General features: G+C 38.5%; 2 protein-coding genes across 2 annotated transcripts in view; one reads left to right on the top strand and one right to left on the bottom strand.

Annotated features, from left to right (window-relative positions):
- Nucleotides 1-4,609, top strand: part of SVIP (small VCP interacting protein) — a 7,446-nt gene extending 2,837 nt beyond the window's left edge. The window contains exons 2-5 of the mRNA XM_031062250.1: nt 10-190; nt 748-798; nt 2,929-3,042; nt 3,826-4,609. Of these exons, the coding sequence (XP_030918110.1) occupies nt 10-190; nt 748-798; nt 2,929-3,042; nt 3,826-3,840 (361 nt within the window). The 3' untranslated portion in view covers nt 3,841-4,609. The remainder of the gene's footprint in view (nt 1-9; nt 191-747; nt 799-2,928; nt 3,043-3,825) is intronic.
- A 4,510-nt stretch (nt 4,610-9,119) lies between these two features.
- The window catches only part of GAS2 (growth arrest specific 2), a 92,428-nt gene continuing 79,967 nt past the window's right edge, over nt 9,120-21,580 (bottom strand). The window contains exon 8 of the mRNA XM_005427368.2: nt 9,120-10,463. Within this exon, the coding sequence (XP_005427425.1) occupies nt 10,245-10,463 (219 nt within the window). The 3' untranslated portion in view covers nt 9,120-10,244. The remainder of the gene's footprint in view (nt 10,464-21,580) is intronic.

Below are 21,580 nucleotides of genomic sequence, written 5' to 3'. Positions count from 1 at the left end.
CCGCGGGAGGCTGTGCCGGGTAAGGGGAGCCGGTCCTTGGCCCCCGGGCCGGGCTGCGGAGAGCTCTGGGGCCGGGGGCACCCCGCAGCTCGGGCCTGGGCCCCGGAACCTGCGGGTGCTCTGCCCTGCCCCGCGGGCACCGTGCGCGGGCCCCGTGGTTCTGTGCGCACCGGCCGTTCCCGTGAGGCGTGTTAGTGCATAGCTGTGGCCACAGTGAGCCCCACTTTTACAAGAAATAAGGAAAAGCTGTGCCTTTTTTTTTTTTCCCCCGCGGTGGATAGCGATGCTCGCTTCTAACTACTCTCTACCGCATGACATTTTTCCTAGCCCATGTCTGTGGTTTGGCCCCTCATCTCAGGGTTTCACGGGGGAGAAGGAAGGGAGCCCGCTTTGCTGGGAGAGCAAGCATTCCCCCTTCCAGACTCTAAAAGGATGTTTCATACACTCCGTTCCATTTCACCCCAGGCTGGGTTTTTTCAGTGAAGGTGCAGAACAGCTTAATAGTGATTTCTGGTGGGGTTTGACTGTATGTATGTCAGCAGCTGCTCTTCTGACATATTAGTCACTAAAAACACTTCGCTCTTGCAGGCTGGCAGTGCAGGGAAAGACGATGCTAATTACCTTGAGGTTGTCATTTTGTGGGAGTTAGTATCACAGATTTGAGTCATACTTAAAAATTAAAACTTTAAAAAGAGTGCAAAGACTGTATTGAAGTAGAATTTCACTGTCTGTAACATTTTTATCTAGGAAGTAAAAAGAAGACAACTAGCAGAAGCCGCTGAAAAGAGGCAGATGGAGGTAATGTCTGATAAAATGTCATTTGTTGAAATTATTTTTAGAGAATGGCTGTGGCTTCTCTGGTGACACTGTGTATCGTGTTTGGATTGTGGGAATTGTTGTTAAGTACTTTCCTGGTATTATTAATGTTGTACATTTATACCTTTTTATATCTATTAAGAATTTCACAGGTAGGTGCTCTAAGACCATTGCAAAGTAGCTGAGCTTGTTTGGATGGGAGATATTTTACAGTAGCTTATAAAACAACGTAAGAACTGGAAGAGCAACTGCAACGTTATTTTTTCCTTGTTCTAAGACTTGAAAACAAGAGATGGAGAAGTATTCAAACCAGAGTGGTCAAACAATTGTTGCAGTGGCAATTTTAAGTGGTACTGCACTTGTACTTTTCTTAAAATTGCAGGTTGTATGCACGTGCAGGTTCTTCTTTATCAACAAGGCAACAGTTTGAGCATGTTTATAAGCTCAGATTCCAGCAAAGATGTAGTATTAACTTAGTATTTTTTCTTTTTAAGGTTGCCAAGCTTTAACTACTTAGATATCTTTAAAGTTAGAAGAGGTAGGATACAAATGTTCTAGCAGAACAGCCAACCTGTTTTTTTCCTTGCATACCTCTAAAAAGATTTATAGCATATACTGTTATTGTAGATTTGGAATGGTTTGTCTTGGAGACCACAGCTGAGCTGTGAAGAGAAGGGATTGTTACTTGTGTGAATGTTAGTGACATTACATATTAAATTATGAATTGGCCATTATGCATGGGGACCATGTTGACCTGGTTTGAAGGGAGTTTAGTAAATAATTGGAGCAACAGCTGAGTGATGCATGAGACTCCTAAAAATCCTTGATTTTGTGTCATTCTATGTACTAAAAGCAATCCACATGTTGTTTTCAATCACAAATGGGTTTTTAAGCATAACTGTAGGAAATAGCTAGCTCTTGACTGGCTAAAAAGCTTTCCTGAGAGGATTGAGAAGTGAAGTAATTAGGGTTGTGGATGTCCTTGAAGCTTTGTGGGACCCATTATGCTGACAAAGAAAAATGGAAGTATCACTCTGTTGCTTTTTGTTTTCTTGGAAGACAAAGAGATAAAAGTATCTACCAGGATTTTTCAGGACTATCTTTGAGATCATTTTAGCCTCTGAATGCTGAGTAGTGGAGATGTCTTGCAAGCAGCCATACTTAGTTTCACCCTTGTGAGGGGACAAGAGAGTAGATCAGATGTCCTTCCTTCTCTGCTTCTTAGCTGCTCATTATCCCTTCTGATGTCACATGAGCTGTTCTTCCTTTTGGGGTGCTGCAGTTTGGGACCTGACTCACTTGGAAGGCCAGTTTCCTAAGAGGCAGAGAACATAGGGTCTAAGGGGGTTGTTATTTGCTGGTAAGATTTGTCTTGGTACCCCACTGAGAATTGAGCTTGTTGTCAGGACCTTGAAATTCAGGTGAGAACATTGCTGGTTTGCCTTGATGGATTTTAGCATCTTTTGTGTAAGTTCTGCTATGTTATTATAACCCTAAACTTAGATAAGAATCAGTTTTTAAAACATTTTCTTTTTTTTCCTATTTCATGGTGTTAACTGTAATTCTGATGCTCCTGCCATCTAGTCTAGATTGTCATTAAACAGTTCCACAAGGATAGGAAGCCTGCAGTTCAGGACAGATTTTTCATTCTGCTACCCACACGCCCTGTGACATTTTGAAGGCTGGACTGTCATGCAGGGTATTTCTCAGAGATCACAGTTGAAAAGTTTAACTTCTTCACAGCTTGGGCTAGCGCTACTAACACAGGTCTTTTTCTCTCCTGTTCATGAGGGTAAAAGTAGGCCCTGACACTGCAAAAAAACCAGACTAAAAATCTGTGGACTTCTGGTTCTGCATCTGAGGATTAAATATCTTCACCTGGATGCAACAACAAAGGGAAACAAAACCACCCTCACTTACCTATGGGACCAAGGGTTCACAGAATGAGGAACTATCCTGAAAGGGCTACCCTGATGTAATAGCAGCATCACTAAGTGCTTCAGTCTTTTCATGCAAACCACAGTTCATAAAATAGTGTTGCCAACACTTGGAGTTTGGTTTCTCTCCAGAAAAATCACTAACTTGGTCTTACTCAAATGTGTTTTCTCGCAGGCTTCCTCTCGAGGTATTAAGAATGTTTACTCTGTAGAGCAGAAGAAAAAGAAACAGGAGGAAATAGAAAGAAGAATGGCAGCTTCACGTCCTGGAGAAGAAGGAGGACTGAGAGTAAGTTTAAAAAAGAAACAATGTGATTCAACTATCCATATGTTCACTGTGAAAATCTGTATTGTCATGTAGAAGATTGAATAACTTGAGGAAAAACCAAGAGGAAGGGAAATGGAATAGAAATGGAAGGATGGGTCATTGTCATGCAGTGTTCTTAATGAGACTTCATCACTAGGGCAGAAAGACAGCAGCAATGGCAGACAGCTATTTTTCCCCCTCCTTCTTCCCAATTTCTACACACATGATTTTACAGGTCTCAGCACTGGGCACACCTTCACTGTGCTACCCTGTACTCAGTGTCCCTTTTCTGTGCCAGTTGAGATTGTCTCCCTTCAGAGCTTATAGAAAACATTTGCACTAAGTAGGGCAATGGTTTGGGGTTTATGTGTCTCTCATTACAAAAGAAACATACAGTGTTGGCATAAAATTACTACTGTTGCTATTCTAATGTGAACTTTACCTCAGAAGGCCAGGCAAAGAGTTAATGAAGAATTGCAATCTCTCCAAAACAATAGATGTGTCTGATCATTGAAACTTGGGCTTCATAAGCCTTCATCTTTTGCCCTCATTACCATACCTGATTCAGGAGGCAGGAGTTTGTATAAGTTGCCACTGATACACTGCATGTCCATCACTTGCTGGGATAAAAGATTAATTGAGAATTTAAAGGTGAATGGAGAATTGTAGTTTGACAGCCTTACAGTGTTTGTTTGCTTTGGGATTTTTCCCTTTCTTTTCCTTATCTTCATACAAACCTGTGGTGTGTTTTGTTTGTTTCTTTAGTGGCAGGTTGGATAACACAGGACTTCTGAGGAGAACGTGATTGATGTTTACTGCCAGTAACTTGTCAGTTTCTGCAGCCCATTGGCACTTACTCATCATGTGGCTTTTGCTGTTTACCTCTGAAGACTCAGCAGTACTTTGCCATTGTGGGACAGCGGATGTGGAAACATTCACAAAGAAACTTAAGAACTAATTCTGAACACTATGGTTTTGCCAATTTTGTTTGTTTGTTTTCCATGCATGTTTTATTGCTTCCGTGTCAAGACTTCCTGTCAGCTGGAAGTGGCCTCCTTATGTGTAGTCAGCCAATATGTGTGTACTGTCTGGTCAGCTGATGTCTGTCTGTCTGTCTGTCTGTCTGTGTATGACTGACCTGAGCAAGCCCAGGTGCCCACCTGTTGGTTTTGATGCTTATTTCAAGCTCTACAATTAAGCTTTTCTCCAAGTCCTCATGTAGAAAGTTTTTCACATATGTATGTATTTGAACATGTGGATGACAGCATTTCTTTTCTGTTTCCTAATGACTTGCACTGCTTAGGAATTTAGTGCCTTTTTGAAAAAAGAAAAAGTAGAGTCATGGCGGGTCCTTACAAATGGAATAATTTTGTCACTAGTAAAAGAAGAAATAGAAAACTTTATAAATCCTGTGTACTTAGATCAAGAATGCCATTTTATTATGTGTATAATAATTGTTCTCGTTTTCTCATGTGGGTTTCTTTTGAGTCTGTAAGTATTTATAATGAATACTGAAAGTTAAAACATGAAATTAAAAATCCTGTTATTAGTTTTTTTCTTTATTACCACAAGAGGGCAATGCTAACCTTCTCAGGATTTTGAAAAACAAACACGAAAACAGTTACTATGCCATCACTTTGCCAGTTCATTTCCAAAAGTTTCTGTGTTATCTATTTAGGTGGACTACTTACAGTGCAAAAACGTTTTCTTTTCCCCAGAGAGCATTATGCACACTATGCATGGGCTCAGTACTGCAGTTGCTGCATTTCTGACTTACTCAAGATAGAGAGGCTTTTTTCCCACCCCTTGAACTATGAATTTTGTCTTTCACATCCTAATACTGCCCAGTGTTGTCCCAAGAGTGCAGTCTTGACACAGTTTCCTGGCTTAGCCTTCAGAGTTGAGGTGAGAAGGGAGAACTTCCAATATTAACATAATGGTGTTTGGGCTCAAAAAAAGCTGTATCCTTGGCTGAAGACTGCCTTCAGTTTCCTATGATTGCTGGCAATTGCTCTCTTCAGTGTATTAACTGTTCATAATAATTCTTTTAAAGTCTAGTGCAAATGCAGAGTTATAAAAAGGTATCTCAGACATTACTTTGAAATGAGAATTTCAGTCTAGAATCAGAGTAGGTGTCCTACAAGACACTTAAGCAGCACTTAGACTTTGTTGGTCACTTGAGGTATTTAAAACTTTAAACATTTTTTTCTTCATTTTCTGTCATATGCTCCTTCGAAAGTGCAACCATGTCTCTTGTCATCCAAGCCTCTGCTTGCATTAATGCCATGAACACTTTCATTTAAAGCCATTGAAAGAACTTAGGGAAATCAATCACATTCTTCTCTCTCTCCATCCTTTATGTAAAAGCCAGAGCTGTCTGTGCTTCTTAAGAGACCTAGTTTTGAATGTTGGATTTACTCTATGGCTAAGGAACCACATCAGAGGATGTGGGAGTGTGTAGTTCTAGATTATGAATCACCTACAAACCTGTTTCAAAAGATGTCCTATACCATACATATCCAATTGTCCACATGGCCAGGCTTAGCTGAGTGAGAATTATTTGAGTAAATAAAGGCACTTACTGTTGGTTTAAGTTTTGTTTCAGCTGACAGTGAAAGCAGAAACTACTGCAGATCAGTAGTGTACAGCTGATAGCAACCAGACATGTACCACTGGACAGCAAGGCTGAGAGCCACATAGATGAGAGCTTCTCTCTCCTTATAGAGAAGCTTAGTGCAGCAGTAAGTTTGTGTGAACCACAACAGGAGTTTTGTCCTTATTTCCTTTAATTCTGGATGTTACTTCACCTCAGAGGCGAAGGTGTTAAAATGCACCTTTTCACACAGATTATCTAGATGGTTGATATTTTGTTTACATCAGTACAACTCCTTTTTTTTTTCCTTCATCTTCTGAAAGTGCAGTCTTATATTTCAAGAACTGGCAGGCCAGAGCCTAGTGCTGGTAAACTGGACTGAAAAGCTGACTCTCCTTGACTGTGATAGCATCATCTTTGTTGCAATAACAAAGTGAAACAATTGCCACTCCATATGGTTAAAATACAAAGATTATGCTAGAATGTTTGTAGCAGGAAATTCCTGACATTTGGGAAGACACGGGAGCTGTGTCTCCACAAGGATGGGCAGCATCACAGTGGGCCCTGAGGAACACAGATGACTTTAGCATGTGGATTCGGCACAGTGACAAGACTAAGTACTTGAGAGGCAGCTCATCAGGCACAAGCAGTGCCAGAAGTTTTTCCAGTCTGGGAGAGCCTGTCCAGCCCCATCACCATTTGTGTGTTCCCTCCCACCTGTCTGTTCCACCTTACCTTAGCTGACACACCACAGGCTAAGAAAGTAGGAGGCAGAGCAAAGAAGGAGCACTGTGCCTCCTTCCCTTGTCAGGTACTCTCAGGCTGCTGCCAGTGAGGCAGTACAATGTGTAAGCCCAAAAAGAACCCAACCCTTGTCAGCATCTCTAGGAGACGCTTCTGTAACTGTGGTGTAGCAAACAGCTCATATTCCAGATCTAAAGTGAATATGTGTAATAAATTCAGGATCGAGTCTTTAGTTGCAAAAAACTTGCTGTACCTTCCCACACATACATTGCCTTCTCATTTCACTCATCCCCACCAACAATCCTTTAACTAGCTGCCAGAGATTTTCCATATTGTCTCTAAATTGCTGTTTGAAAAAAAGGTGGTACTGAAAAGAAGAAGCAATTATCCCTGTAATAAAGATGTGAAAACCCCTATTCTCAATCAGTGATGTAAATAATCCTGCTTAGAAAAAAATCTCCGGGTAATGTATGAATAGCAAGGGGACAGAATGCACTTCCTATAAAGAGCAACAACAGATATCACAATTACATTTCCAAACTAGTTTTGAATGGCTTCCAGCATGATGAGTCATATTTGACATTATTCAATAATAATTTTTTTTGTAAATGATGTTACATCATTTATCCATTTTAAGATTAAGCACAGTTTATTCACAGGCATCTTCCATGGGGTTTGGTCTACAAGGACTTCAAGAAAAGGCTTTGTTGTAGTTCCTATCACTGGAAGTTTTTAGGACTTCAGCCTCCTCAATATTCACATTCAGCCAATTGACTTGGCAAGATAGTTAAAATCACTACATAGTGGAAAATGACCTAAATTTGTTCTGCTCCTGTCACTGCAAAAAGGCCTGTACACCTTTGAGCAAGATTCTCCTGCTCAGCTTTAGCTTTATAAATTGAGCCATAGGTCCCTAGCAAAATTTCCAATTCCTACATTGCTACAGGACCTAATCCACACTGAAAATACTATTTATCAGATTAGCAACACTTACCTCCAACCCTCTCTTCCAGACTAACCAGCTTACTGCATTTCTTTGACTGATTGTTTTATTGATGCTTTCATTTCCTCCTCTGTTATTCACACCCCCATCAATGCAGTCAAAAGCAGCAAGTCCCACCTGCATGTTTTTTACATCAGGTGGTACTGGCAATACTTTAAAATAAAATCCTATAGTCTCCCATTCTAGAACTGGCAAAGTTGAAGTTTTAAGTCAGGAAGTGTTTTAATGTGATTTTTTAAAAGATATTTGAGTACCTCAAAACAAAACAAAACAAAACAAAAGACTATTTTGACAGGTACAGTCCAAGCACATAAAGGCATTCATGTTTAGTTTAAAATCTTTATTTGGATTTACTGGGACTGTTGGAGTTTACTATTAAAATAAACTTATTAATACCTTTTTTGTAATTATCTGCTCTGATTTATTAATATGTAAACAACTTCAAATATTTAAAAAACCAACATCATAATAGCAACACAAACTTAGTCTTGGATGATGGAAATAAAGATTGAACTTGAAGATCTTGGAAATCTTTTCAACCTCAATGATTCAAAACCTAGCCATTATTTCTAAATAAACATCTCACATTTTCACGAGTGATTTTTTTTCCTTCCCTTTTCACTTGAAAACAGATCTCTCAGTGCTTATATTAAGATCATGATTTTTTTCAGCTATGCTACAGTTTTTATAAGATGATGTTGCTTGTGGTCTGCTTTCTGCCCCCTTAAGGAGGACACATGACAACTTCTATGACAACTGAGACTTCCTATGGCTTTTCAAAAGATTTATTGCCACATATGTGTTTAATCTTCCTAGAAAGTGTTTTAAAATAAGAATAAAAGGCTGTAACTTTGTCTGCTGCACCAAGCAATTGTGAACTGTTTGTATTCAGCGGGTATTTTTAGATGGTGAGGTAGGCCTTTTCCACAGAAGTGAGATACAACGTGCTGATTTTAATAAGGCATGGAACATGAAAGATGGTCTTGATCCTTCCTAGCCCACAGACATTTTTCTGTTAAAGACCACGGGAGCAGATCATAAAACCATTTAAAAAAATTTAACATCAGAAAATAGAGAAAAATACTAGTCAGGACTAAAAAAATTATTTCCAGGATACTTTTGAATTTTCTTCCCTGCAAAGAAAAATTAGTTTTCAAAAAATATGGGCATTTCTGTGTTATCTGTTTGCCCCTTTCTTTGTGCAGCTCATTATTAGGGCAGCAAGCAATGCTGTGCATTGTAGGCATCCAGTCAGTAGCACCAAAGTGTTGCCACATTTCTCTTCCCAGAGAAAAGCAAGGCACAATTCTTCCCAAGGATTTCTGAGATTCACATTCTCTGAACCTCAGAGAAAGGAAAAACAGTTCTTACCTCATTTGCTGTGCCCGTGTTTGTGCCACAGCAGAATGCAATATGGAGATTGTTTACCCACAGTGATGGGGTTTTGTTCCCTTGGCCTGTCAGAACCAGGTGTGTGTGTGTGGGGACTGTGGGTGACAGCCACGAGATTCTGGGCAGTGTGAGCAGAGTGAGTGCTTGGCAGATTCAGCTTAGATGAAATGTAGATAGCATAGTATAGTATAATAAAGTAATTAATTAGACTCTTGATATCCATGGAATCCTCCTCATCATTCTCTCCCCTTCATCGGAGTCGCCTTTGATTTACAATAGCAAAATACAGATGACTGATTACAAATAATAAGAGATTAAAAATGTATGTGTATTTTATTTCATTTTATTTCATTTTGAAATTTATACAGTCAGTGAAACAATCCTATAAAAAGATTTTTCTAGGATGTTACAAGGCACATAAATTACCAAATATAAACATAGAAAAGTAGCCAAAATAATGAACTAAGCCCACATACACCTTTAGCTATATTAGAGGTGTGTGAATGATTTTTGAGAATGTGAATCACTCTATTTACAGGGTAATGAATATTTCACATTTAACAATAACCAACAACATTAAAAAGAAGGGGAAGGAAAAGTTCATATCCAAGAACAAAGCCATGTTTTGTGACTCCAGAGGGACTTTCATTTTCTGAAGCTCCTCCTTGGGTCTGAGGGCTGTGCACCTGTTGCTGCTCCCCTCATGGGCTGCAGAGCACCCCCTGCTATGACCAACCAGCTCTACTGTCTGACACAGGAAGGGGCAATCCCTCCACTTCCCCATGCTTCCACATTGGGCAACTTTGTCAAAACCAGAAAGGATCTACACATAGATCGAACACTCAGCATTGTCTCCAGCTTTAAATAGTAAAATGGTGTGAAGGGGTTTCTTGGGCTTTTTCTTTTAGGTAATGGCTTTGAGAAGTTGTTTGGCATGCAATAAGCCATTGTATTCTACTAATTAAGAAAAGACTGCAAAACATACAAATAGTCAATTTTTATTTCATTTCAAGAGACATTACCAATTAATTTCTCCAAATACCCATTTTCCACCTGCATATATATATTTCAACTAGACTAACAGTCAGGGATTCAAAGTAATAAGATTTTGGTACAAATATATTTCATTGTGTATTTTCTCCTATTAACAGGATCCACTCCTTTATGTAGCTCTAAGTATACATTCACATAATAAAGAGTAATAATTTGGCTAAAAAGATATGTCTATTTATTATCCAATTGTAGTAATTTTCCTAACAAGGGTAATTTGCTATAAAAGATACAGTACTAGAAATAAATAGTTCTAAATTCAAAGATCTTCAAAACGGGGTGTCATTTCCAGTCTGTGTTAAATTTTCCAAAGTCCTTTTAAAGCATTAACTAAATTCACTAAACTTGGGAGAATAATTTGGACTTACATACATGAAGTCCCACTCACATGAGAAGCTTATTTCACTTAATTTCCTTCTTGGTTTTGTAATGGGCAGAAACAACCAGATAATTGTCTGGATTCATGTCCCTGATGTTTGGAGACTTGCTCTGGATTGGAGAGGTTTTCCCATCCACTCGGGAGATCTGAAGCATTCGGCATGGATCGTGCTTCAGCAAGTAACCTGCAAAAGTCTCCCAGCCTCCTCCCACACGAACCATCACGTGTTTGTTGTGCAGCATCTGAAATTACAAAGCAGGAAAAAAAACCAAACACTCTTGAGAGGCAACCATTCACAAAGAAATCATACTTTTTTTGCTATAAAAACCTGCTTACTTGAAAGCCAAAACCACGTGACGGTAGTACAGAAAAGGAAAGGAAATACTGTACAATAAAAGGAAAGGAGAAGAAATTGTAGAGTGGCTTTTATTTGCATTTTTGTTGGGAAGTATGAAAGTTTGACAAGAAAGTCTCACAGATATGGATGCTTGGCAGAAAGATTTCTGAATGTAGAATCTGAAGAAGGAATAGAGATGGAAGCAAGTTTTGATATAGAAGAAAAGAATTGCTGAGCCAGTCTTACTGGATAACCAAGGAGGCAAAGGGTGTGTTAGTTAGAAGGGGTTTTTATGGCTTAGAGCAAAGGATAAACCCACCCCAAACTAGAAGATGTTTTTACCAAGCAGAAAGCACAGGCACACAAGTCTGCCAATGTGGCAAGTAGAAAAAAGGTCTCAGAATTTTCCACAGCAAGAAAACTGAAAACCAACTTCTAGCTTAAACTGTAATGTACTGACTTTTAGTGATTGGAGAATAGAAACATGAATATGGTAATTATAGTAGTTATGATAGTCTATAAATAAAAGCTAAGGTATAGATTGGTTCTTCTGTATTCAGATGCTCAGCAAAGAAAAGTATCTACTGCAATGTAACCAAAACCAAAGGGTGTCCAGGCCTGCCTGCAGCTGGAGCTGACAGCTGTATAAATGTAAATAAATGCTGTAAATACTTGCTACATGTTCTTCTATTCCTATAGCATGGACTCTTTCTGTTCTTCAAGTGTTTAGTAGAAATATATCAGGAAACATGAATACTTAAAGATTATTTTTAAAAAAATATATTAGTAAAGACACTGTTTTATATTGAATTGAAACTGGCTTTTCTTTACAGGAGTAGTGAAGTGCAAACAACCAAAACAATTTCCTCTATCTCAGAAAAATTTAAGAAAAAAGAAACTTTTAAGAAAATGAAGTTACATTTATTTTAACAATTAAGTCTTGGTGACAATACATTCTAATAAAATAGTTTAATGCTGTAATTAAAATAATCCAATGAGGTACATCAGAAGTAATTTGTCTGAGTTTGGAAACACCTGAATTTTCTGCCTTAATTAAACTAAATTTTTTCTCCAAGTGCCAGTGTACATTCTCCCTTGCCTACCCTTGAATTCAGTTGGTGACTTTACTAATTTCTCCCTTTTGTTTCTCCATGCAGAACAGTAAAATAAATACCAGTGAGGTATAATAAAACAGCAAATTCTATGTTTTATTGGTTTATTTTATAACCAATGTGAATACCACCTTAAAAAATAGTTTGATCAGGATATCTCATGAAATGCTAAACAACATTTAGCTGTCGTACCAGAAATTAAAAATTGGTCCAGGAAAAGGTGTCTAGAAGACATTTGACACAGTCTGGGTTTTTGAATTTGGATGTATAGCTGTGATGCCTATACTGACATGTCCAAAGCTCCCTGGAGGTCTGGCAGTATTTGCAGTTGAGACTTAGATGGCAAATAAACCTTTTGTAACACAGCGTAGCCAACAAAACAGGAAACATCCTCAATCAAACAGAATCACACATAATAGAAGGTATGGAGGGGCTTGACAGCCGGCCTGCAAGCAAAGCTGAGTTAATGGAAGAAATAACAATTGATGATTTTCACATGTATCCATAGCAAAGGAAGAAGACAAGGCTGTCAGCATGGAAACAGATTAGAAAAGATACAGGGAAATATTTGTAAGCTAAACTATGTGCCTAAGTAGGTGTGTATACGTGCCTTATTAAAATTCTGTAAAACTTTTGCCAATTATATTGACGTTAATTGCTTTGCACCAATAAATATAATAAGTTACTGTGATGTAGTTAATGACTTAAGATCACGCTTTTTTAAGAGTATATAAGCTGGAGAACATGCAGAATAAAGAACTTTTTTCTTCTTGAACCCTGATCACGTGAGTATGTCACGTCCGACCTAACGGTGACAAGACAAAAAAATAACTTAAAAAAACCTCAACCAAAGACCCCCTTACCTCAACCTATTGTTTGAATTCTGTGACATAAGGAGACAGATTCACCTGGGATGAAAAAAGCATGGCCAGATGTACAACTTACTGAAGGTTGAAAATCAGGTTACATTTATAAGGAATGGAACTCTTCATTTGAATAAGCAGCTGCAGATGAAATCTCATTTGACAGTTTTAATTTGAAACACTGTTACACAAGGAAATTCTTGCTCGTGCACTTTGGTTTTTATGGGAAACACAATGTGCAATCAATTATGGATACTGAAAAATAAAGTTACTTCTGATCCATCACAACGAGGTGCTCAAGCACTCTCAGTTTAATGAGTATCTCCCAGCTACTGAGTCTGGGCTGTTGCTCTGGGCTGTGTGAGTGTTCATTTCTTCAATAGCTGTACACAAATGAGGTTTTCTTCCAGATTTATGGGAGTGAGAACAGAATCAGACTTTTTCTTTCAAGGTTTGTATTTTAGTTTCAAGACTTTGATTTGAGCTGACAAGGATATGAGATTTGAATCATGCCTTTAGTCTGGACAATATATCATGAAAGAAGCAAATGGTTTTTGCATCAAGTTTGAAAATTGAAGTTCAAATGGAGACAGAGCCTTAAGACAGTCTAGAGAATTTTATTCAGCAACTTTCTTCTCTTTGAATGCCTTAAAAAGTTTTGAGAAGTGCCCCAAAAACTTTTGACATTAAACAACTTAAGCCAAACTGGTGCAATACAACATGGGGTGGGGAGGGGTTGATTGTGCCTGAATTTCAGCTTCCCTTATTATCATAGGGGGATTCACATTCCAAGAGCAGTTAGTACCTGGGCTTTTGATTAAGATGCAAAGTTAGCAAAAAGTATATTTGGTTCAATTTCCCTTGCTGACTACTGTGCAAACACACTAAAAACACACTATTTCCTGATGCTCGGGTTAAATGCACATCTTTTGTCTTTCCCCTTTTGATCTTTATCTTGTGTTATTGCACTTTTACAAAATTCATTGAGTGCTTGCTTTCTACAGGCAGAGTTTTCCTACATCCTAAATGTAGTAACTGTTTATGCTGTGTTGTGTCACAAATGCACCATTTTACTCCTACAGTCATATTTTGATGTTAGTAACATCAGCTTGAATCCAAAATAATTCTGCTAGTTTCAGAATTCCTCCAGTTCCATAGAAGTTTGAAAGACTTCTTAGCATAGAAAAAAACACCAACAACTTGCTCTACTTTCTAACTCAAAAAGCAGTTTTCTCCCCAAAATACTTCAACTGAAGATGAAACCTTTGAGATTTCATATTCCATCCAATTCACCTTTTCAATTGCATGAGATCCCTGAGAAGAAAAAAGTTGGATGCTACAATAATAAAGTTTATTAGTACCAATTTAAATACATTCATGGCGTACATGTATTTTCACACTGCTATCCAGCCAACTAAAACTAAGAAAATCCTTTCCAAAAATAAAATCCAACATATGTTTATGATTGCCATAAATTCCATTATTTCAGTTGTGTCTGAAGCAGGGCTGTCACTAAAGCTCTTCTCTCTTGAATCTGTCACTGAATCTACAGTGAACCAAACATATAACAAACCAGAGGACCAGAAAATAGCATTACAGAGGAAGAAATGATTGCTTTGGCAGGCACCAAGGCTGCATCCAGAGATAACAGGGGAAACAGTTAATAGAAGTTAGGTGACACTGAGCTGTCACTGCATAGGACTTTGGCTTCAGAGTAACACATAGTCTAGGCAGTAATGGTTTTCACATACCTTAAGTTTGGTGAGTTTGATGTCTTATTAAAGAGACATTAGGCTGTATGTAAAAACAATAAGTTCATCTAACTAAGCAGCGTTTTACTGACTTGAAAAAAAATCTATTCTGTTTTATAGGAACCAAAAATCTGGCTCAATCTGGCCCAATCTAGTTACACTTCTGTGGATGCTGACAGTTTAGTCAGAAGAAGAAACAGATAACTTTCCCAGGCATCATCCTGGGGAAGTTGTGAGAAAGCTCAGAGAAAGAATTACAACAATTCTAATCTTTGTGAACATGTGGAACACGTTATGCATGATGTTATGGAAAGATACTTACAAAGAGGTGTTATTCCTAATTAATCAGTGGGGTGACAGGTGTTATTACGAACCAATCAGGTTCTTATAAAAATGTGAAGTTTTGCAATAAAGTAGCTTTTATACCTTCTGAAAACACATGGAGTGTGTCGCCTTCATTCCCATTCCTGACTCATTGGTGACACACTTCAGATTATAACTTTCTTACAGAATATTTCAGGAGGTGAGAGGCAAAAGAAGGAGGAATTACACACTATAGAGCTGATCCAAGTACTGCAAAAGCCAACACAAAAACCATGCTGACTCAAAAGGAACTTGGGCTGGGCTCTGGAAGCTAAATGCAGCAACCTAAGTCAGATAGAATTAGTTGGTATGACTTTAGACCAACTTCAGAAACTGAGAGAATATCGACTATAAAAATTGAAGGTGTTTGGCAAAATAATGCAGAGCATCACACCAGTGGCTGTGCAAAAAAGTTTTCACATTCACAAAAGTGAAATATTAATGAGATAGCTAATGAGAAGAAATCAAATTTTACTGAATATAAGCCACATAGACTTATTGTCATCAGTAGATGTACCTTGTTGCTTGTATCTTAGGACTTAAGGATCCTTCTTTGAGTGGCATTACAAACAACATCATGAAATGGGCTTCTAGAACAATACATTTCGCAGTATCCCAAGAAACATCACAGGTCATTACTAAGGAAATACCACTGTTCTGAAGAGTTATGTGCATTACTGTATCAGACTGCTGCCCACGGCGAAAAGGAAGGCTTTGCTGTCTCCACTGTGAGGTAGACACACACATCCACACACAAGGCACCTCAGATATGGTAACTCTAGGTGATGATTCTGCTGCAACCCCTGCTGATGTTATTTAGGAATCATTTGCTCCAGCTTGCCCATACCACTTTTGATGATCTACCCTCCTGTCTATGAAAAATAAACGACTTTCTCAAATCTCAGCAGTGTTCAGCATTCACTAACAATTCTTAGAAAAAAAAGCAAAGTGAGAGCAGGATACAAATCTCAGACCAGGAATGGGACTCAGATCTAGGCTGTTAGCCTGCCCCAGTGAGTCTCTGGGCCTGCATCTAGAATATGTTATTGTCAAGTAATGACAAATTATTCTGCAGGGCATAGCTCATGTGGACATTTTCATGAAGCAGGACATCTCTTCCATATCAGAGACTCTAGTCTTTCTCTCCCCAGTTGTGATAAGAACTGATGTTTGGCGCTGGCAAAAGGTGAACTCTTGGAATTTGATGCACATATCTGTATGGAAGATGAAAAAGTATTATCTGCAGATTTGAGACACCGCTGCTTCAGGAAACAGGGCCAGCAAAATTAGTCTTCAAAATCCATAGAGATTCCAATGTTTGGCAGTTACCCAGGTCTGCTTGAAGGTGGCCACTGAAAATTCTCACAGGTATCATCACTTCATGTGGAAGCAGGTCTAGCTGGGTGAAGCCCTGAGAAAGGCTCTGGAAGACTGGCAGTGTGCAGAAGTCTGTCCAGCTGTATGCCCACCAAGAGGCTCTGATGACAGTGGCTCAACATCCCTGACAGTCACCAAAACATGCAAAAGTTCTGTAACAGTCCATGCTAATAGTCCATTCAAACAGGATGACTGGGGGCTGCCCAAGAAGAGGACACCACCATAGTAGGTGGTAGAAGGCATTTATACAAAATTAGAAGTTTTCTGAATTCATTCAAACAGGGATGCAAATTTTCAGAAATTTATAGGTAACTGTTTGTTGCTACATGAAGTTTTTCTACTTTTCTGTGAATTCAGTGACCTGAAAACACCAGAGTCTGTAACAGGCTCCTGATTATTTGCTTGCAAGCCAAATGTAGATATTAAAAATACCTTGTTAGCAAAGATTATGCAACTTCATCACTAGAATTCCTCATGAAATTTATAGCAAAATCCTGAAGTATGATCTGATTTAATCATCAGCCAGGTTCTATTTAGATACAGTCCTATTTTAAAAAGTTTATAGACACTGTAGCATAAATATTATAAAAGGCAGTACTGCTGTTACACACAGAGGACTCCCTTACACACAAGGAATCGTGGGAGTAGTTCCCAGCAGAATATGGAAGAAAATCAGCTTGCAGTGGGAAAGCTAGAAAGCTTCCCTCCAACTACACCCTCTCTTGGCTTTCATTCCCCTTTTGTCATGGAATTTGTGTCTTCTTAAAGAAATGCTTTAGCCTAATAAAACAATAAAGCTTATTTTAGACTTCTAAGGAGTCACTTATGTGCCTGAGTGCACGTCCAAGAGATTAAAACCGAACCGAACCTCCACAAATCTGAAAAAGTGCAAATTATGTAGTCAATTCCAGGTACTAATTATTCATGCATACTGAAGTGATCTATTTGCAGTCTATTAATGTATATTTTGGCAGATGATAATTTATTAGTCCCTTCCAACCTAAATTATCCTAAAAATTAGTAAAAATAAGTAAAAATAAGTCTTTCTCCGCCTGAAAACCAGGAAATATGCACTCCTCATTTTCCCTTGTCATCCCTCATTAAGTCACATTTTGCCTAGCTCCCCTCTTTATATAGGATTATACAAAAATGTTCTGGATAAAAATGTCTTCTAGTTTTAAAAGTTCCAGATGATGCAACCTCAGCCATTACATATGGATTTGTTTAAGGAGCAGCTCTGACTTTCTGTGTTGTCATTCTAAAACCCCAATAAAATGGCCTGCACTTCCTCTCTCTTCAGACACCATGATAATGACATGGAAAATAGATGGCTCTCTGGATTAACATCTCCCTCTCATTTTTGGGAAGTTATATGTTGTAAATCACACGAAACAAATCTCTCTTAGTTGGAGAAAACATCATAAAAAAGCTCAGACTGAAAAAAAAAGTCAAGAACATATGTTAATTGCTTGTCACAACATTTATAGCTATGCTACAGTTTGGCTTAAGAATTAACATACTTTCTGAATTATAAAGAATTTTATTTTAATGTTACATCTTGGTCTGCATCAAACACATCAACAGGTATCCACTTAATTCATTGAAACAACCTCTGTTTCAGATCAAAAGAACAAACAGACTTTGTTTACACAAACACAAAAGGCATCTAAATAATCATTCAGATATGTAAATACCCAAAGGGCTATTTAAGCATTAAAAGTATCAAACAGAAAATGGCTGGTGTAATTATCCACTTTTCTTATTTTCAAAATTTAGTTGTCACTTCACTCTGCAAACCAAATTCATCAAAGAGGACTGCAGACATCTTTCTGCATGCAGGACATTGAGGAGGTCAGCTACAGTAAAGATGGTGTTTTTAAGCAATCCCTTATCCTTTCAAAGTTAAAAGTGAGGTTTTCTGCAAAATTGTACTGAGTACTAAATGCCATGTAATCCTCCCAGGCAAAAACTATTATGATAAGAGTACCAAATATAAAAAAAGGAATGGCAGCAGAGCGGTATGTTATATTCAGTGGCATCTTTAAGACAAACACTATCTTTTACTTAATATATGCCAAGATACTTCATCTGCCCAATGAAGAATTTAGGGTTCAATTTCATATTTTTGTACCATTTTCCATATTCAACTCCAAACTGATTCAGATACCTGCAGCAGACACACAATAACAGTGAGGGGTTTTTTTTCAGCAGTAAGAATGAGATAATATTATTATTGTGATCTATCACAGATACCACTGTATCTTCAAAGAAGAGTTACTCTTTAAAAAAGGCCATCTCTCCTCAATTAAGACATAATGAGAGATTCATAGTGAGTGCCCATTCATTAGTGGGCAACAGACACCTCTAACAGTCCCTATTCTAGGACAGAATTTTTTAATGATAAGTGTGTTTTCATTACATTTTCTTCCCTACCCATATTTTTGTCATTTTTCTATTTCACCGTTGAATCTTCAGGATTTGTAAAGTGATAGCAGCTTATAATATCATTATAAAAGATATTAGGTACTATAACTTTTTACTGTAATATAATATTATATTATTAAATATTCTTTTGCACTTTAACCTAGTAATACATTTTGAAATAAAGTAGAGATGGAAATGTTTAATATATAAATAAAGCAAAGATCTACTCCTTGCTGGACACTTACTCAGTAACAGATACACTTTTTTACCAAGTGAAACCAGTTCCACATTTTCAAGAAATGAGTGATGTAGTTCCTACTGAAGTCAGAGGGAAGTCCGATTCTTCAAAATGTATTTTGGGTCATGTTTTTTGGAAATCTGAGCCAGACCTTTTTGCTAAAATAAGTAACATTTTTTTTCTTTTACGAAAAGGCCCCTAGGATAAAGGTTTTAAAACCCTAACCACTATATCGTTTGTTAATTAAATCCACTCCTTTCAAAGCAGCCTTCCCGTTCTCCTTTTCATCTCATAGAAATTTCTATGAAAATATGTATAACAACATCAGCTGTTTTATTTCACTAAAACACATAGCAGAGAGCTCTTGTAATTTAGAATAGGAAGTGAATTGCTTCCACCCCACTCATCTTTACGTAACTGATTAGCCACTTTGCTTGTGTGTTTTCTCCCTTTTCTAAACTGGTATTACTGTCCATTTGGCAACTGACTCCATTTTCAAAACCACTCCTTTCTGTGAAAAACTTAAGCTAACAAGGGTAAGTAAAGTGGAGTTAAAATGAGACTGCCTTTGTCTTTCGGGATTCAGTTTTATTTCAGGCCTTTTATACTCCATTTGTTAGTGCCTTATAGATTAGGACTTCCTTTGAGATTTATATTTCACGACTTTCCAATTTATTTTTGCAATAATTACACAAGTTGTTAAACTACCTTATCAGCCAAAAATCTTGGTTTTTACAGTGCTTATGGAATATATATATATATTATGCTATTATAAGATGTCATGTTTTCAGTGCAGCACTTGTAACACAACTGGGAATAGAAAACATCTGTGCTGAAGACAGGCAGAAAAGTAAGTGGCTAGTGATTCCAGTGAAATCAGACTGCTGTAGCTCAAAAACAAATACTTCATATATTACTATACCTTGTTGGTATGACCTGTATTATGTTAAAACACTGCTTAAGCAACTTATAATTCATACATGATTGCAAATTACTCCTAGCAGGAAGGCAAGTGGAACCTGTAAAACAGTTTAAAAATCTGGGAACAGTGCTCCCAAGTATCTCAACTCTGTGCCTTTCACCATTACACAGAGCTCAATCCTGCTCCAATCTTTTGGTTTGTGCAGAAGGCAAATCTCCACCAAGCCTCACAGTAATATGAAATGAAAACAAAAATTGACTTAGATTTAGTCACAGCTCAGGAAACTAGCATGTAATCAGGTCAGAAACCCAATACCATGGGGAAAAAGTTTGTAAATTGCTCCTAGAGAGTTCCTCTAGAAGAGATACAAATGTGAAAAAGGTGATGGCTTACTTACATCTCGGTTTATAAAGGTCTGAAAGAAGCTAGGAAGCACATATTTGATCATGAAGACACAGCGTGTCTAAAAATGAATAGGATGTTAAATTATTAAAGCCCTATGTGATCTAAGAGAAATAAGTAGTTTCACAAGCCTCCATGTATAGCAGAGAGCAGGTAATTGGCATGTTTGCAGTGGTATCAGGAACAACATACCAGAAAAATCTTCCATTTGATGTATCAGCAGAACATCATTGTAGGACAGCACCACAGCAATTGCTGAAAACAGTACTCTGATAAATCTAACAGGGCATCACTGAAGATCAGCCAGTTGTGGGTTGTGGGAAGTACATCAACAGCAGGGTGGTGACAGAATAAGGAAGTAGAAAACAGGATGTGGGGATGAGCAAAATGATAACAAACAGGTGGCCTAGAAGTACCCACTGGAATGTTAGAGACAATAGTACTTGAGAGCCAAGGTGTCCTGGGGTGATTCATACTGGTATTGTATTCCATATCTGTCTGTGCCAAAAAACTGTTACTGTCTCTTTCAGACCCTGATGCCTTGAGAAGGCTGACATAGAACAGAGCCTAGGCAGAGTTAAAGAATAAAGTAGGGGTTTATTAAAAGGCCTTAATGGATCCACCTGGGGCAGCACAAGAGCCCAGGCAGGGTTGCACCCAAGATGAACCAAAATGGTCACAAAATGCACAACTGGTCACGAGGTCTCACGCTTTTATAAGGTTTGATCTATTTGCATATTGGAGTTAATTGTCCAATTATAGCTTTAGGTTATGAATTCCCATCCTTCTTGTTTTCTTTCTTCCCATGCTCTTGGGCCTGAAACTTGTAACAGTTGTCCTTGGTCCCAAGCTAGAAAAGGAATTGTTTTGTTTGCCTACCCCGTGAAGAGAACTTGCTAACACTTGATATGAAGCTCAGAACTACACAGCTAGGCAGCACAAAATCTGAAAAATATGAAAGCTAAAACATAAGGCATCACCCTGCATCTGGGACCCTTGTGTATGTGGGGTTGTGATCGTGGGCATTTTCAAACTCTCCCTGCCCAGGTGGTTTGCTGTTTTTCACCATGTGGTGTTTGCTTGCAGGCTGCTTGGTCTTTGCTCAGGGAAAGGTTTTGGTTTTTTCCTTTTTTTTTCCCCTTGGCTTGGAGAAAGTGTAGTTATCGGGGCTGAGCTTCCTTGGGAGGAGTTCCACACGTCCCTGCTGGTGACCCTGCTCCAGGAGAGAAGATGGGAGCAGAGCTGTGGCTCTTTTGTGGCAGCTTTGGATTTCCAACTGTAGCCATTTGTAGAAAGTGCATTTCACAATTACAAACCATTTTGAAGTGAACTTTCCAACTGCCAGCAGTGGAAACAAAAAGCCAGTGAGGTGCTGGAGCCAGGACACGTGTCCCCCTTCGCCTGCTCCTGCTGCTGCCACCCCTCCACTGCGATGCAGAGTGCAGCAGCAGTGGCACGGATCCCATACGAGCCTGCAGGTTTCCATTTGCCTCCGGAACAGCCCTGCAGCTCCCCGCTTCCCTGCAGGGGCTGTCACCATCCAGTCTCTTGTTCCTGGGGCCACACAGTT

The sequence above is a fragment of the Geospiza fortis genome, unplaced genomic scaffold, assembly GCF_000277835.1.
Source record: "Geospiza fortis unplaced genomic scaffold, GeoFor_1.0 scaffold165, whole genome shotgun sequence".
NCBI lineage: Eukaryota > Metazoa > Chordata > Aves > Passeriformes > Thraupidae > Geospiza > Geospiza fortis.
This window is presented reverse-complemented; position numbering and strand designations above follow the sequence as displayed.